We start from the raw sequence: 15336 nt of genomic DNA, 5'->3' as shown, positions 1-15336 counted from the left end.
TTGCTTTTCCGTTTACAAATTTCTGAAGACATATTAACGTGCAAAAAGCCAAAAACTTGACCAACCTTTTCTGAATGTCCATATGGATATTAAGAGAGGCTATTCCTGAATCCTGTATAAAAGATTAAAGAGATCTCAAGGCATGGATGCTGGAATCTTGTTGCTGTGCCCTTTTATGGATAATTTGGACAACGAAGGAATAAAGCATGCTTTTCACGGACTAATCTCGGACCATCTAAAAGGTGTGGAAATGTTTATGTCAACCATGCTCAAATGCCTTTTCCAATCTACTTTTCTAAGTGCTGGGGGATTATCCACATGCATAATGCCACATTCAATTCATTTATTTTTCTTCTTAATCTACTTCATGAATCAATTTTACCATTACACCTTCCATTGCAACATTAAGATGAAATTCTTATCTCAGTGGGGTTTTCATCGCCTTTTACATTACATGAACATTGATAATATATAACCTTCAAAGATGCATTAATCTGGGACGGATAGCAGCTGGGGGTGGATTCGGGATTGTGTCATTTGGCCCAAGATCATCAATAGGTGGGCGCTGCTTATGGTGGTCTGTGGCTGATTGATAAGCCATTGATAATGCCAAAGCCTGCTCAGAGGAACAACGAAAGAACAATTACTCTTCCTAATAAAGAACCACTACTTGACCATGAGCTACTTTTCGGATCTTTCGATATGACACAGGCTATGAACCAAGCCTTTCTTTTACTTTATGAAGCAAGGAATGAGAAGGTTATACAAGGAGGTTCAGGGTACCCATCTAGATCTGACATTGTAAATGAAAAGCTGATAATTGGGAGAGTAAGAAGATAGTAAATACAGATAGAGGTTAGTATGAAGCTTACAATGTGATCATGATTCGGAGGAGCATAAATGCCAATAGGGATTGCAGTTCTTCTTCGAGTACCACCTTCTGGCGGATTAGGTATAGTTTTAAATCCAGTGGGAATAACAGTTACTGGCAAACCCACAAGGTTTCCCAAGCAAACCTTCTCCCAGTCAGTTGCATTTCCAATGAAGGCGTCGACTGTAAAACTGTCTTTCACTTCCCTGATTAATTTTCCTCGTGCTCTTTGTGCCTGGACAATTATGAAAATCTGAATAGTTAAAACATCTCTGAAAACAAGAAAATAGATATGTAGTTCTCAGTTATGCTTCAACTAAGAACTTTTTCTTTGTGTTGTTTACTTCTTCATTTCATCGTGGAAATCACCAAATTAGCAGTGTCTTTTACTCAAGAAAGTAACAGTGCAGACTTTTGTCAGTGAATTGTTTAGCAGCAGGAGACTTATTTAAACTAACTAAAGAAAAAAATCACATTAATCCCATTTATAATATGAATGATATAAGTTAATAACTTGTCAGCAGACCTGCAAATAATCTACAGCTGGGATTATACGAGCACGGCGTAATTCAGTTGGCCATTGTTCTTGAGCTTCATAATCATCATCCTTCCTGGAGCGTTGCCACACATCAAAGTGAGTCAACATTTCAACATCCATCGTGAAATTCAGGATTCCTTGAACAGAGTCAACAGTATAGTTCAGTTTGAAAGGAACCATATTAACGCCCTTTGACGCGAGAACTTGAACCACCTAGCATTGCATCCCAAGAATGTAGTTTGGTGAGGTTGCAACCATTAACTTTGAGTTTAACTATGTTATAGGAATTGTAAAGTAAACAAACAGCTTGTCTAACCTCCATCTCAGCATCCTCAAGATATCCAACTGTTAGTTTTGTAATGTCTACTGAGAATGGATCACCAAATGGGATATCTCTTGATGAGAGATCATCAGGATCCTTCCCTCGGATAGCAGCCAAAACAATTGTGCAATCTGCAGCATTTCTACAGAATGGGCCAAGCTTATCCTGTCAAGCACCGTACATAGATTGCAACCTCACTACACTACCCCAAAGAAGAGGGAGAGAAAGGAAAATCATGTGAAAAGAAAACATTTGGAATACTACCAAGCTCTCTGATATACTCATCACACCAGTTCGCCCAACAGTGCCAAAGGTTGGGCGTAATGCTGTCACTCCACAACGAGATGCAGGGTAGGTTATAGAGCCAGCTGTTTCTGAACCAATTGCAAATGGAACCATACCTGTTATAAATAAAGCTCATGTCTTAATTGAAGCAATTTAAGTCTTGCAATTACAAAACAAATATGAAAAAGGAGAAAGATCTGAAAAAACTACTTCAACATCATTCCTTGCTTTGAAGTAATTTTCCCTTAAAATAAGGTTGAGATTACTCAAACCCAAGATAAAATGCAGAACAACATATTGCAGGGAATGAAAATATTGAACACCATCAAAGCAAAAGAATACCAGCTGAGGTGCAAGCAGCAGGCCCAGCTGATGAACCTGTTGAGAATTCCTCAATATTCCAAGGATTCCTTGTCCTACCCCCAAACCAGATATCGTCATATGCCAGTGACCCAGAAACAAGCTTTGCAACAAGAACTGCTCCTGCTGACTTCAACCTGCATTGAGCAGAGCCAAAACTTCAAGTAGTCAAATATGACTTGGATTTATTTTCTACATGCAGTTACAACATTTGAATTACATTCCGTACCTCTTGTAAACCCAGGCTTCAGTGTTAAGGACTTGATCTTTGAAAGTTGTTGAACCCCAAGTTGTTTTGTATTGTGGTACTGAAATTATATCCTTCAACCCATAAGGAATCCCATGCAGAGGGCCTACAAAAATTCACTAAAAGATCTAAAAGCAAATCAACAATGACTAAATACATGACCAAAGAAAGAAAGAAAGAAAGAAAAGAAGGTGATGGCAATTTCAATGTAAATACTTTCAGAGAACCAGTCACACTGTAAAGGTTCCTTACAACACCATATAGCTTCACACATCAAATGGGAAAAAGTTGGCCCATCCTACTTCCTTTTCCAAATCTAAATTTCCAAGTACATTCAATTGAAAACTGCCTATTTTTTTACTTTGCTATATAATCCTGATAAGGTGATCACTGATGTCAGATGAGTTTCAAAAGGGTTGGTATCTTTTCAAGCAACGATGTTTGCTCATACCCGGTGAAGGTTCAGTAAAATAAAATGTAGAAGATATAATGCCTCCATTCCAACTCCAAGACCACTTATTACTGGTATCATGTTAATGTTAAAATGAAAGTGATGAGAAAATTCTTGTTATTCTTAGATATACAGACAATAAATAGATAGAGGCATACCCAAATATTTTCCTTGGGCAAGCAATTCATCAGCTTCTTTTGCTTGCTTATAAGCTAATTCTTCAGTATAAGTAACCACAGCTTCAAGAACAGGATTGTACCTGGTTTTATTCCCACCATCCATCATTATCATTAGAAAACGAAATTGAATATCAGAAAGCACAACAGCGGTATATTTTTATTTGGTTACCTCTTTAATCTCTTCAGAAATATTCGAGTGAGCTTTTCTTATGTAATTTGTTTAGACTTAATCAGTGCCCCCAATTCGAGAACCTGATGAAGACTCAGTAAGTATACATATTAAGGGAAACAATGAAACAGGTCATACAGTTCAACTCTGCCTGTTTCTCCTGCGTCATAAGCCAACTTACACTCATGAAAGCAATGTCCTCTTCATGCTCCGGCTTCTGTATGTTTGACAAAGAGGGATAATAAAATCTTTTGCTCACTTCTTGTGCCTGTCCACTGCCCCAATCAGCATTAAAAAGTAAAGCAGACGGATTATGCAACCCTCCATCCTCAAAAGCCACTAGTTTCCGGTTGGCCCTGATTATAGGTATGTTGAACTCTGTTGCTCCTTTTGCAATCTCCAACAACTAAATGAAAAGAGTTGATCAACCACTACTATAGAGTATGAAAGAAATGAAAAACGCTAACCATTACAGAATCAAAATCTTTGCCTAATCAATGTACAAATAGCTTAAAATCACCTTTCTTTCATTGAAGAAGTTGCTATCAAGCAACTTAAACCCACATCTAAGTGTTGAAGCTTCCCTGAGTTTTTCTGAACATTCACTATTCTTTTTACTGTCCTGATCAAACAACATGACACACGTCTTCTATTAAAAACCGAGATAAAATTATACAAATAAAATGGCTTCCTCATGCCTCACGTAATTAGCTTACTATTACCTAGGCATAAGATTACCGGAATGCATCAAAACTTTCTGAGAGAACATTTTCCACATATTTTTAATAGTTCACACCTGTTGTGTGGAGTGTTAGGTTACAAAAGTTTCAAATAAGCTTAATTGCATACAAACCAGATCACAGTTTCTTAAATGTGATTCTGTATACAGTTTAGAAGTTGTAAAAGCAAATTATAAAATATTTCGGCATTCTCTTCTCTTTTTATTTCCACGGGTTCTCAGAGTCAGCTGTTGAAAGACTTCCAAATATTATACCCAAACAAGGACAAAACATTTCTAAGCTTTACAATAATCATTCAACCCATGTTCCACAATCTACAAAATGGACAAATGGGTATTGGCAAAAGTCAAAATTTATGCATATGCAAGAACAAACATAAGCAGAAAGACACAGAGGGTGAGAGAAAATTAGTACCATTTCATTACAGGTGCTGGCAAGAAGACGATGAGTTAAATTGGTAATAGTAAAGGGAGAGTGAAACTGTGACTTGGGCAAAGCAGCAGCAGCAGAAGTGACAGTAAGTGAAGAAAAAATTACAAAAACAAAGAGACGTGTCCATGCAAAAGGAGATGCAAGATTCATGTCAATCAACATGATTGCCAAGTTGTCGTTGCTGCCGAATCTCCTTGTTTCAGACCATTAATGAATCTCAATGTTTTTCGAGCCGGAAGTAGACAAGTAAAAAAATAAATGTATTTGGGTCCTTAATATCAGAAGGGTATTGCAGTTCCCGCACCCAAATCTAGTTGACGCTTTGAGCCTTTGACCCCATCGCATTCGCATCTGATTCTTTAAATGATCGAATCTGGATGTGATGTCCCATTGGCAAGAAATGGTAGCTCAAATCAAAATATTACCAACTACGTGGACTTTCACTGTTTAGTTTTAATTTTTATTTATATGTTAGGACAAAAATTTATATAATAAGGATTAAGCAAAATTGTTAAAAACAGGTATGAGAAAAGCAAAAAACCTTATAGTTACGTTAACATTAAAATAGTCTGAACTGTTCCTATACAATGCTTGATAAATATTCAACCTTCTTTTAGTAAACATGTTATATATAAATATTAGCAAAATTGTTAAAACAGTATGATACAAGCAAACAACCTTATAGTTATGTTAACATTAAAATACACTGAACTGTTCCTATATAACAATGCGTGATAAATATTCAACCTTCTTTTAGTAAACATCACCCCCACCATCAATAGTTAATGGGCCCAGAAATGGGCCCAGAATAATAGATTGCTCAAGCATTGGGCTGGGTACTACTTTTTCGGCCTTCTGAATACACGTTTCTGTAAATAAAACCAGATGTGGACGGGCAAAAGCAGCCAACCACAAACTCAGCATCTGTTGATCTTACTTCAAGGTTCTGACCTTCTTATCTTCTTTCTTCATATAAAAACCAATGCTATTAAAATAATAACCCTTAAACCCAACGCACACCTGATTCTTAATTCTCCTCTTTTAAATAGAATAAGATAGTAGTAATTTTTGAAGCTGGACAGCCTCTTTGATTTGGAAGCTTAAGAAAGGTAATTCATTAAATACTGTTATAATGCCATTGTATTTATTTCTTTACGTGGGTTCTTTTTTATTTTGATATTCAGTTGTTTCCCAGTGTTTAAGGTTTTCTTTTATCTTCTTTTTTACTTAATCTGAGGTATAGGTTGGTTATTTAATTAAAAGTTTAAATTTGGCTTCTGGGGAAACCTCTATTTATCATAAAAGTTCATCATTTTGATCCCAATTCATTTTGTTATTGTCCGCATATGAGAACTTCATTTATATTCTGTTGATGGTCACTGAACTGTTAACTTTTCAATTTTTGCTTCTGTGCTTCTGTGCTTCTATGCTTATCTCCTTAATAGTATCCTTTGATATATAAATGTTTTACATGTACGTTAATGGTCATATCAAATTATCTGAAGATTTGAAGTCTGTTGGAGATGTAATGTTGAATTCATCTGACGATTACTGTTTCGGAAACTCGCATTTCTGAATTTGAAGATTTTTTCTCAAATAATTCAGTTAATAGCCCTTTCTGCATGAATGAGGTTTTGATCGGTAAAGCACTGTATTTTTTTTTTTCTCTCAATATAAATGTGGACTGTTCAATGCTCCCTAGGAAAGTGCAGTTTCTCATGTCTATCTTTCCCTCTTTTAGCTAGTAATTTACCGTCAAAAAATAGGGGAGAATTTATTTTCACTGATATCGATCCGGTGAACATTTCATTTCTTATTTTACTGTTTCTAAAGTGTTTGTAGCTTTTCAACTACATCAGCTTCGATCTTACTTTTTTTGAGGTGAAGAAATACCATACTGTTTTTATTTGTAGGATTCTTCATACTAGCTTGCATTATGCTTAAGATCCCAGACCATCAAGTTGCAGGTCACCAAGCCCGTGATGGAAAACTTGGACCCCTTATTGATGATTCAGGACGATTCTACAAACCTCTCCAGGATGATGAACGAGGTTCCAACGAGGCAGCTTTCTACACATCCTTTTCCTCCAATATGAAGATCCCTGATCACATCCGTAGGTTCTTCCCTGTATTCTATGGAACTCAACTTTTGGAGGCATCTGATGGATCTGGCCTCCGTCCCCACCTGGTTTTGGAAGATCTTGTGTCGAAACACCTCAATCCATCCATCATAGACATTAAGATTGGTTCAAGAACATGGTACCCTGAAGCATCTGAGGACTATATCCAGAGATGCCATAAGAAGGACGCAGAAACCACCAGTTTGTTATTGGGTTTTAGGATATCTGGGTTGCAGATATATGTAAACAAAGAATCGGGATTCTGGAAGCCAGAGAAGAAGCTTGTCCAAGCATTTACTGCAGATGATGTCAGATTAGTCCTAAGGAAGTTTGTTTCATCTAACTCACCTACTGATTCAAAATCAGTCCCAGACTGTTCTTTTGCACCAACTGTTTATGGTGGTTCCACTGGGATTCTGGCACAATTGTTGGAGCTAAAAGCATGGTTTGAAGATCAAACAATTTATCATTTTAATTCTTGTTCAGTTCTTATGGTGTATGAAAAGGAGTCACTTTTGAAAGGCAGGAGTTCAGGTGCTGAAATTAAACTTGTGGATTTTGCACATGTGGTGGAGGGCAAAGGTATTATTGATCATAACTTCTTGGGTGGGCTCTGCTCTTTCATAAAATTTGTCTCTGAGATTCTTACTAGTCCAGATGAACTGTCAACTAAAGCTTCTTCACAGGATTCAGAGAATAAATGTAGTTTTACTGAGAATGGTTCTAGTGAATGAAGATTCACACCGCAAGGAGTTTTCACAACTATCTGTGCTGTTGTTGCTTTTTATATGGCTTTATTGGTGACTTCTCCAATTTAGGTTCTGCTTAGGTTCAATTTTTTTTTTCTACTGGACAGAGTCTTGTCTTGTAGATTGAGATTTGATCAGATCATTTCAGTGCATTTCCTGACTTCTTTAAGTAATTTTTACTCTACCATTGCTACAGTTTTGGCTGAAAAGAGAAAGCAACACTGTTGAATCTGAATTTTCCCAGTCTGACCATGTTTGTATTTCATTTTCTGAAACGTATGGGAGTTATCTATAATTTACTATATTTCTTGCATTCCTGTGCTTATATAAGACTAGTATTTGCTTTCTTTAGTGGCTTTCTTGTAGAGCATCATCGTGATGCACAATTTTGAGTTGCTTCATAAGAGAAATGGCTGAATCTAGCAGCAGAAAGAAAAATTAATTTTGTAAACGAGAGGTTTTCTTCCATGTGTGTATGGTAAAGTTTTTCGTAACTTATTTTTCATATACTATGTTAATATCACCATGAAAGTCAATTTTACAGTTACGGCTAACATCTAGTGCTTGAATTTAATAGATTAATTTACATATATTTCGGTGAAGCTCAATGCAGGTAAACTCCTAACCTAAGGAACAGGGTTTCTAATAATTGACATCATACCTTATTTTAATTACCAGTGTGATATTGATTCTCTAAATTATACTCTAGTCCTAAGGCCATGCTTTAATGCTTAACAGCAGTCCGTGGAGCCAGTTGCTTTCCTGTAATGGCAAGAAAGATTACAGGTTCAGAAAAAACATGTAAATAATGTTCCAATGAATGGCAAACATTGGGTCCTCTGCTAGTTCCTTAGCATTTCAAGTACATGGACAATTAACCGTCTAACTGATTTTGAGATAATCTTTCTTTAAAGCAAGGCTCTTCTTGGTCCAGCAGTAAACTCCAAGCCTCAAAAGATAACTTCAATTTCTTGCAATCTCTGCAACATATTACATATAAAAGCATTTATAAATGAGACATTCCTTATAACTTAATACCAAGCCCCAAAAAACCAAAAGAAAAAAACAATATGAAAACCAACCTTCTCTTTTGCATCATCTGCTTCACTTGCATCATTGTCTGCTTAGCAGATAATGATAACCTCCAGGATACCTGCCCAACAGCTACAACTGGGCAAAAAACCATCTTCATCAATGGTTTCCCATGCAAGAATCCAGCCACCATCATTGCTTCAGATTTCAAGTCCTCAAAACTGAAGAATCCGGGCAACACAGACAACTTATTCCATTCCTCGTTGACCCTTGCCACTGCTTCAGATTTTCCAGGCCTTAACACTCTTGGCCTTTCCATTGGCAGAACTGATCTTGAAGTGGATGGTCTTGTAATACCTCACTCTCATCCCAGAGCCTCTGAGCTGTTCTTCGTCTTCAAAGGTGTTGTGATAGCTGGTTTTGTCGACACCTCAAACAAGGTTTTCCAAACGGTTCTCAGGGCAGGAGATGTGTTTGTGTTCCCCAAAGGGCTGCTTCACTTCTGCTTCAACACTGGTTTTGAATTTGCAACTGTTTTCTCAGTGTTGAATAGCCAGAATCCCGGGGTGGTCAGCATCAGTAGTGGCCTGTTCGAGCTGGATTCAGAGGTTATCCGTAAGCTTGAGAGGAAATTAATCTCAGTTTCCAAAATGGAGGATAATCGCATCCTTAATGAAACATTTTCAAGATTTATCAATCTGTAAATCACATAAATATTATATGTGTTTGACACATGAAAGAACATATATAGTCATGTGTTTATTAATTATCACAAACATACCGATATTTATTGGAGTGTCTTGAGTATTGTAGTCTAGCTTGTATTGTAAGCAACAATGTTATGAACTATCTTATGTTTGTTTCAAATTACCTTTTTTTTCATCTTTGGCTTGGTATATTTAGTTCCTTCTAAAGCTTTATTTGGTTTACTTATTCTTCAAAGTTCAAACAGTATTGTTTTCGGGAGGGATTCACATGATTACACACATACGCAATTATCAACAGTATTGGTTTATTTATTTATTATTTTAATGCAAACAATTAAAGAATTGTTCAGGTAGCAACGTTTTAAGTTTTTTTTTTTTTTAATTAATTCCTGTTTTTAAACGTTAGATAACTAAGATAAGTGAGTAAATAAATATTTTACTATTTTAATTCAAAATCACCCAGGGACAGTTTGGGGTTTCACATATTATTGGTTCCAGATAATGATTAAAAAATCAAGCCGGTATGTAAAACGTTGACCTGTTGAAATCAAATTTCAAACCAAACTATTTCGCGCGAAACGAAGCAACGGAAGAGAGAGAATTGGAAGAGAAATGGTAATGTTGTGTTTCGTCTTAGATTTGCGTAGCCTCTCGCCTCCATTACTCGCAGACTTAAAGCAGGTGTTATTGTTTCTATCATCTATAACAATAATATTGAAGGCGAAGATGATCGATCGATTGACTAAATTTTTGAATTTGTTTTCTATTCGTCAGTTGTTGCTACAGCTTGCCAATTTCTACGCCACTTCACCGTCTTTGCGCCAATCAAACTCTCTCAGTGATCGAATCGGCTTGTGCTACCTCTTTAACAATCGCGTTTCTTCTTCCGATGAGGTACCTGAAGTTTGATTTTATAATTCACAAATTCAATTAACTTGCGTAATAGCAGTAACTTATTCATATTTTTAATACGCATAACACATTTTTTTTTTTTTTATGATTTTCACTTTAACAGAGTTCAAATTCTAGATATGTATGTGTAATTCTCACTTAAAAAAAATAATGAATTGGATTCAATTGAATGTATTTTGAAACAGCTAAAAATCGCATTCAGACCAAGCGGAAACTTCAGTCTCCGTGATTTCCACCATGCTGTTAACAACTTGCCTATTAATGAGTTCTTACCTGAAATCAAAGATTCTGGATCCATCTGTTGTCGAGGTTAACTGTCCCTCTCTTCTAATTTTGTGAGTGAATTGATGTTATTATTTATTTGTGTGTTATTATGGTGATTGGTAACAGATGTGAAACTTTCAAGTATTTTGAGTGATCAAGGGTTGTATTGTTGGGGAGGTAAAGATGTTATGAGAAAAGTAATAGTCTTGAGTTCATGTTTACCTGAAAACGTAGACTCTGCCCTGAAAAAAACTCTCATGGTGAGTTTAAATGTTGAGGTTGTTTTGCATTTTTTTTTTCTGCCGTTCTAATTTGTGGCTTCTTGTTACGCTAATTTTGAAGTTGATTTTTGACAGGATGCAGCAGATAAGTGTGTTACGGTTGAGTTCGTATTGTTTGAGCAAAAATCAGGCCATCTTGGTGATATGCAAGAGCATATCAACGGTTTTCTTAGATGTATCTCTGATCTCGATAACTGCTCGTTTCAAACGTATCTTCCAGGTTGAGCGCTTGCATAACGTATAGTTTACACTCTGATTATCTAGAAAGATCCCTTTTTATCTTGAAATGGTTTATATTGATCAAAGTTGGATAGCTTTTATTTTATTTCATGATAGTGACTGATTAGTAATGTTGTTATTATGGCAAAAATGCAATACTAGAGTTCAGAAGGCATGCCAGTCAGTTTAGATTCTTGATCATGTCTTTATAACAACAATGATATTTTGCATTGTATGGTCTTTGGATGATATGCTTTTCCCACATTTAGTGCTGTTTTTTCCTAAAAATTTTAAAGGGGAGTCATTTTGAAGAAAGGTTAAAAGCAAGAGCGGATGTAAAGAAACTAAATGAACATTGTTGGCAAACCCTTGGTTGCCAGAAATACATGGTTGTCATGAATGACTTTTATGTTGTATTAATATGTTAACATATTTGCAGACATGAACGTATTTCGTGGTATGGTCAAAAGATGGCTACAGGATTTAAAGGATGATATGGAAGAACCACTACAAGCGCGTTTCGTCTTTAAGAACAATCTTTTCGGTTCAGTGAACCAGATAACCTGCAACTTGTGTGCATCAGTCAACCAAATTATTGATGGGTTTAGTCCCTGCCAGGTATTGCTAATCTTTGTTGACTACAGCAATGTATGATCCTGGCTGTCAAAAAACTTCATTTCAATTATCATCTTAAGTTGAAAAATCCAAACTCGTGTAGGTCATCTAAGCATCATAAATAACTCAATATAAGCAAAATTGGATTCAAGTTATTTTGAATTTCTGAAGTATTTATGATATATGTGTATTTTATACATGAAAAGTGATGTAATGGGTTTCAGTATCAAAAAGGGGAAAAAAGTTTATTCAGTGTATTTCTGCAGATTTGCAGGTGCCACGGCATTCAGTTAGGCAATATAGTACAAGATGGGATCAAAGAGCCTTCTTGTCCAGTCACTGGCCATGGTCTGGGGACATTTGATGTAATTGAAAATTCTGTTAAGGTTGGAGAAAATACAATTCTGTTTATGCCCTCATTTCAGAGCTCTATGAAGCTTCAGCAAGTCTCTTCACCCATAGATTTCAATATTGTGGAGAAGACTCCCCTGGGGTCTCTAGATGAAGGTAAATCTGAAGCATCAAGCTTTATGTTTGATAGTTAGTAAATATCATGAGTTATTGGTTATTCTGGGATCTCTTTCTTTATTTCCTAAATTTCTACCTTATTGCTTCTTGGGGAAATTCAATGGGATGTGAGTGAATTGTGTTTATTGTTTTGGAAGTCATATTGCTGTCACTCTTGATGCCTACACCTAGGGGCTTACCTACAGAGGAACAGCTATGACACATTTTCTAATTTTACTATTAATTCCCTTTTTGGCATTTCAACATAGGGGTTATAATGGGGGCTTCCTATGTTGTAACACCATCAGCTTGTCATGAGATGGAAACTTCTTCGGATGAAATAGATCACTCAGAGTTGAATGCTCAACGTGCGTGAAGGCCTTTATTTGATTTGCTGGTTTGCTGTGAGAATGTTTAATAAAACAGTCCTCTCAGATTTTGAAGTTTGCTTTGTTTCTAAAATTTGAGTTTAATATCAACATCCTGGGCTGTGAGTTCTTTTCTATGGAGTATGGATTACTTAATTCTTTCTTTTTCCTGGGTCCGGCTACAAATGGACAGTATTTCGAGGCCTTTGCAGTGCTCTACATTCACTGGACCTGGGTTTGGTATGCTCTTCATATTGTAATATGCAATCTATGAGGAAGGCTTCCTTCTACTGCTATTATATTCTGCAACCTTCAGAAAATGGGCCAATGCTTCTCAGGGTAAACTCTGAGCCTCTCCCTTACGGGCTGATAAAGCATGTATTTATTTTTAAAAGAATAAATGTGAAAGAGTTATTACCTAATAATTCTTGCATAATTCAACCTTCTTTTCTTTAAAAGAATTTTCTGGCTCATGTTTTCTGCCCGTTTCCTCCTATTGACAGTGATATATCTATGTTAATAGATTATTATAAAAATTGCAGCGCCTTGCAGGGTCAGAGGAAGTCTTGCCTGACCCTGATGTCAACCAATTCATCGATTCTTCGGTACCTAAAGAGATTGAGATTTCCATTCAAACCTGTTTATTCAAGGTTGAATCTTGTCTTCATAATTTCAAACCATTGTCTCTCTACTAGCAGTACCTGCCCTTTTTGTATGATTTTTAAATGTGTCATGCTAAAGCCACTCATTGCTGGAAAGGATTGTAAGTCATAATGGACAAGTGTCCAGGTTTTCCAATTGTTATTATGATTGGTATGCGTGAGCAGCTTGCCATATATGCAAGTAACCGAAACTTCTATGAAAAATATCTGTTGTTGCACATTACCTTGAATCTGTTATATGTTGAATGACTTTGGAGAGATCATTCTATCATAACATGTCGTTGACGAATTACTCTACAAAATTTCTGCGAAAATAAAAAATGATGGACCAAGTACTAAGCTATTATGCATGTGACTGGATCAACTGCTACTGAAGCTACTAATTCATCTCAGATGGATTATATTCTAACAATAGCATACATAGGCTTGATTTTACATAGCTTTACTGTTTGCTTCATAGCATAAACTACTGGTTCTGTTTGTTTCTTACAGTGATTGTCGTATATTTCGTTCATATTCTCTTCAAGGGATTGGTATTATGATTTTGGTGTTGGCTGGCATATTCATGTAATTCTGTCTATAATCCTTTTTCATTAATGCATTTCTGCATTTGTGGCAGATAGAATCAAGAGACTACAATCCAGTCCTACATGAGAGAGGCTTCCATCAAAAACTAAACTCACTTGTGAAAGAGAGCTTGCAATTTGGGTAACCATCATTTCCATCTGCTTTCAGGTTTCCTGAAAGAATCATTCAAGCACATGAGAGATTATATTCTAAGAATTATGCTGTCATGCCTTGATAAAAGAATAGTAAATAAAGCCTTAAATAGGCTAACAATCCTTCTGGTGAACTTAGATAACTATATTTAGAATTAAGAATGGCCATTTAACTTGTATTTGATACTCAGTTATCCAGTTGTGAAATTCAAATTCATGGTCATCTTTGTGAAGTTATTCAAATGAATTTGAAGAGGTTGAATGTTAAACGTCACATAAAAGTATATCTAGTCAGTCTTGCCTTATCTGCTACTGTCAATTTGTTCTGTTGCACTGAAGCCAATTGCTCTATAATACGAGGGATCTTACTATTGTATTTCAGTTTAAATTTTGGATATATAGAGGATGTCTCATTTTTTCTGCACTGAGCACTCTTGAGTCATCTTTGTGCCCAGCATAATATGGAATACTGCAGTAGAAGATTAGAGTTTTTTAGATAGTATAGACCCCACTTTTACTATTGTTATCCTTAGCAAGTTTATTCAGACTATTCATATATGTTTTCAGTCTTGCAACTTAAAACAATAAGGCTTAAGTTGATTTCTTACGTTTTCAAAAGTTTGGAACTCGGTGTAATTACCTCATATTCTTTATCATTGTTAGCTTCATTGATATTTGATATGAATGAGAAGAATTGCCTGACACTTGTTCCATTTACATGAATTATCCAGGTCCGTGCCTCCTAAATTGCATGAGACAACACTGGAACTAAATGCAACTCAATCAGATTCTTCAGAAGTGACTGCAAAGCTAAATTCAGCTATAGATGTTGTAGTCTTGCGTGAGGACCCAATGGTTGATCTCACCACTGGAGGAGACAAAACTGGTTCTAGTATTACTGAAGAATGGGAGCAGCTGGTTGTCAGTGCAATCCCAAAGAAATATTCTCCGACTTGTATAACTAAATCCAAGTTGGATCAGTCAGTTCTATCACCACCAGATACTAATAGGCAGGTGGATGAAAAAACATCAAGGATATTAGAAAGACTGGAGGTGCCAAGAAAGTTAAAAACAAAGGTAGTTTCTCCGATTAGCACAAGTAGCAGCATCTCAGACACATTCGTGACAATGAAGAAGCCTCTTATTCCTTTCCAGCCCAGTCAATCTACAGACCAAGACATGAGTTCAAGTCAGCTGATGAAACCCAATTTCCAGAGGCTAAAAAGGAAACATAAATGACAGAAAGCTGCGCTTTGCATAGGATGGAGCTACTTGTGCTAAAGTTCCATGAGGTCAGTGTGGTTACTTCTCTTCGTATTGACTTGTTCTCACTATTCTTTCAGTCTTATACTGTTAACATACCGCATGCAGAAACCATATGAGAAATGGTGTTAATACGAGATTCTGTTTTAGTGACTGCTAGAAACAATATTATAACGAAATAATTCACGACAGTTGCGGTTCATTGTGTTCCATGTTTCGTAAGCTTGTTGGCCCGTGTTACTGTCCACTAATTGTGTTAAAGCCTGTTTAACAACTAGGTCTAAGGTTTCCCCATCAAAAACATATCTTTGTACAACGAACTAA

The 15336-nt window shown here is 36.2% G+C and overlaps 4 protein-coding genes across 6 annotated transcripts; 3 read left to right on the top strand and 1 right to left on the bottom strand.

Annotated features, from left to right (window-relative positions):
• Positions 1–334: 334 nt before the first annotated feature.
• Positions 335–4756, bottom strand: LOC116135690 (glutamyl-tRNA(Gln) amidotransferase subunit A). The gene is given in 12 exon segments (XM_031421406.1): positions 335–616; positions 873–1106; positions 1398–1622; positions 1726–1896; positions 1996–2132; positions 2359–2513; positions 2606–2729; positions 3233–3333; positions 3423–3505; positions 3604–3828; positions 3943–4044; positions 4577–4756. Coding segments are annotated over 12 exon segments (1875 nt in total). The 3' UTR covers positions 335–478.
• Positions 4757–5492: 736 nt separating this feature from the next.
• Positions 5493–7776, top strand: LOC116135663 (inositol polyphosphate multikinase alpha). 3 transcript variants are annotated; one of them, XM_031421380.1, is made up of 2 exons: positions 5493–5703; positions 6562–7776. In XM_031421380.1, exon 2 carries the CDS (start codon positions 6687–6689, stop codon positions 7446–7448), a length of 762 nt encoding a protein of 253 aa, XP_031277240.1. In that variant the 5' UTR covers positions 5493–5703; positions 6562–6686; the 3' UTR covers positions 7449–7776. The 3 variants fall into 3 exon arrangements, with proteins under 3 accessions (XP_031277240.1, XP_031277241.1, XP_031277239.1); XM_031421381.1 differs by having other exon boundaries at positions 6547–7776; XM_031421379.1 differs by having other exon boundaries at positions 6508–7776.
• A 717-nt stretch (positions 7777–8493) lies between these two features.
• LOC116135767 (germin-like protein subfamily 3 member 4) lies at positions 8494–9375 on the top strand. Its single transcript, XM_031421486.1, has one exon. It carries the CDS (start codon positions 8534–8536, stop codon positions 9197–9199), a length of 666 nt encoding a protein of 221 aa, XP_031277346.1. The 5' UTR covers positions 8494–8533; the 3' UTR covers positions 9200–9375.
• A 439-nt stretch (positions 9376–9814) lies between these two features.
• LOC116135745 lies at positions 9815–15285 on the top strand. Its single transcript, XM_031421457.1, has 12 exons — positions 9815–9883; positions 9977–10096; positions 10300–10423; positions 10505–10638; positions 10735–10879; positions 11318–11496; positions 11760–12000; positions 12270–12368; positions 12562–12707; positions 12911–13018; positions 13650–13673; positions 14887–15285. Exons 1-12 carry the CDS (start codon positions 9815–9817, stop codon positions 14986–14988), a joined length of 1491 nt encoding a protein of 496 aa, XP_031277317.1. The 3' UTR covers positions 14989–15285.
• The last annotated feature ends 51 nt before the right edge of the window (positions 15286–15336 follow it).

The sequence above is a fragment of the Pistacia vera genome, unplaced genomic scaffold (assembly GCF_008641045.1).
Source record: "Pistacia vera cultivar Batoury unplaced genomic scaffold, PisVer_v2 Contig302, whole genome shotgun sequence".
Lineage (NCBI taxonomy): Eukaryota > Viridiplantae > Streptophyta > Magnoliopsida > Sapindales > Anacardiaceae > Pistacia > Pistacia vera.
This window is presented reverse-complemented; position numbering and strand designations above follow the sequence as displayed.

Bases quoted from the DNA above. Each gene is read 5' to 3' on its own strand.
- LOC116135663 (XM_031421379.1), top strand. From the start codon at position 6,531: ATGCTTAAGATCCCAGACCATCAAGTTGCAGGTCACCAAGCCCGTGAT.
- LOC116135767 (XM_031421486.1), top strand. From the start codon at position 8,534: ATGAAAACCAACCTTCTCTTTTGCATCATCTGCTTCACTTGCATCATT.
- LOC116135745 (XM_031421457.1), top strand. From the start codon at position 9,815: ATGGTAATGTTGTGTTTCGTCTTAGATTTGCGTAGCCTCTCGCCTCCA. The intron at 9,884-9,976 runs GTGTTATTGTTT...TCTATTCGTCAG, and splicing joins TACTCGCAGACTTAAAGCAG to TTGTTGCTACAGCTTGCCAA. The intron at 11,497-11,759 runs GTATTGCTAATC...GTATTTCTGCAG, and splicing joins ATGGGTTTAGTCCCTGCCAG to ATTTGCAGGTGCCACGGCAT.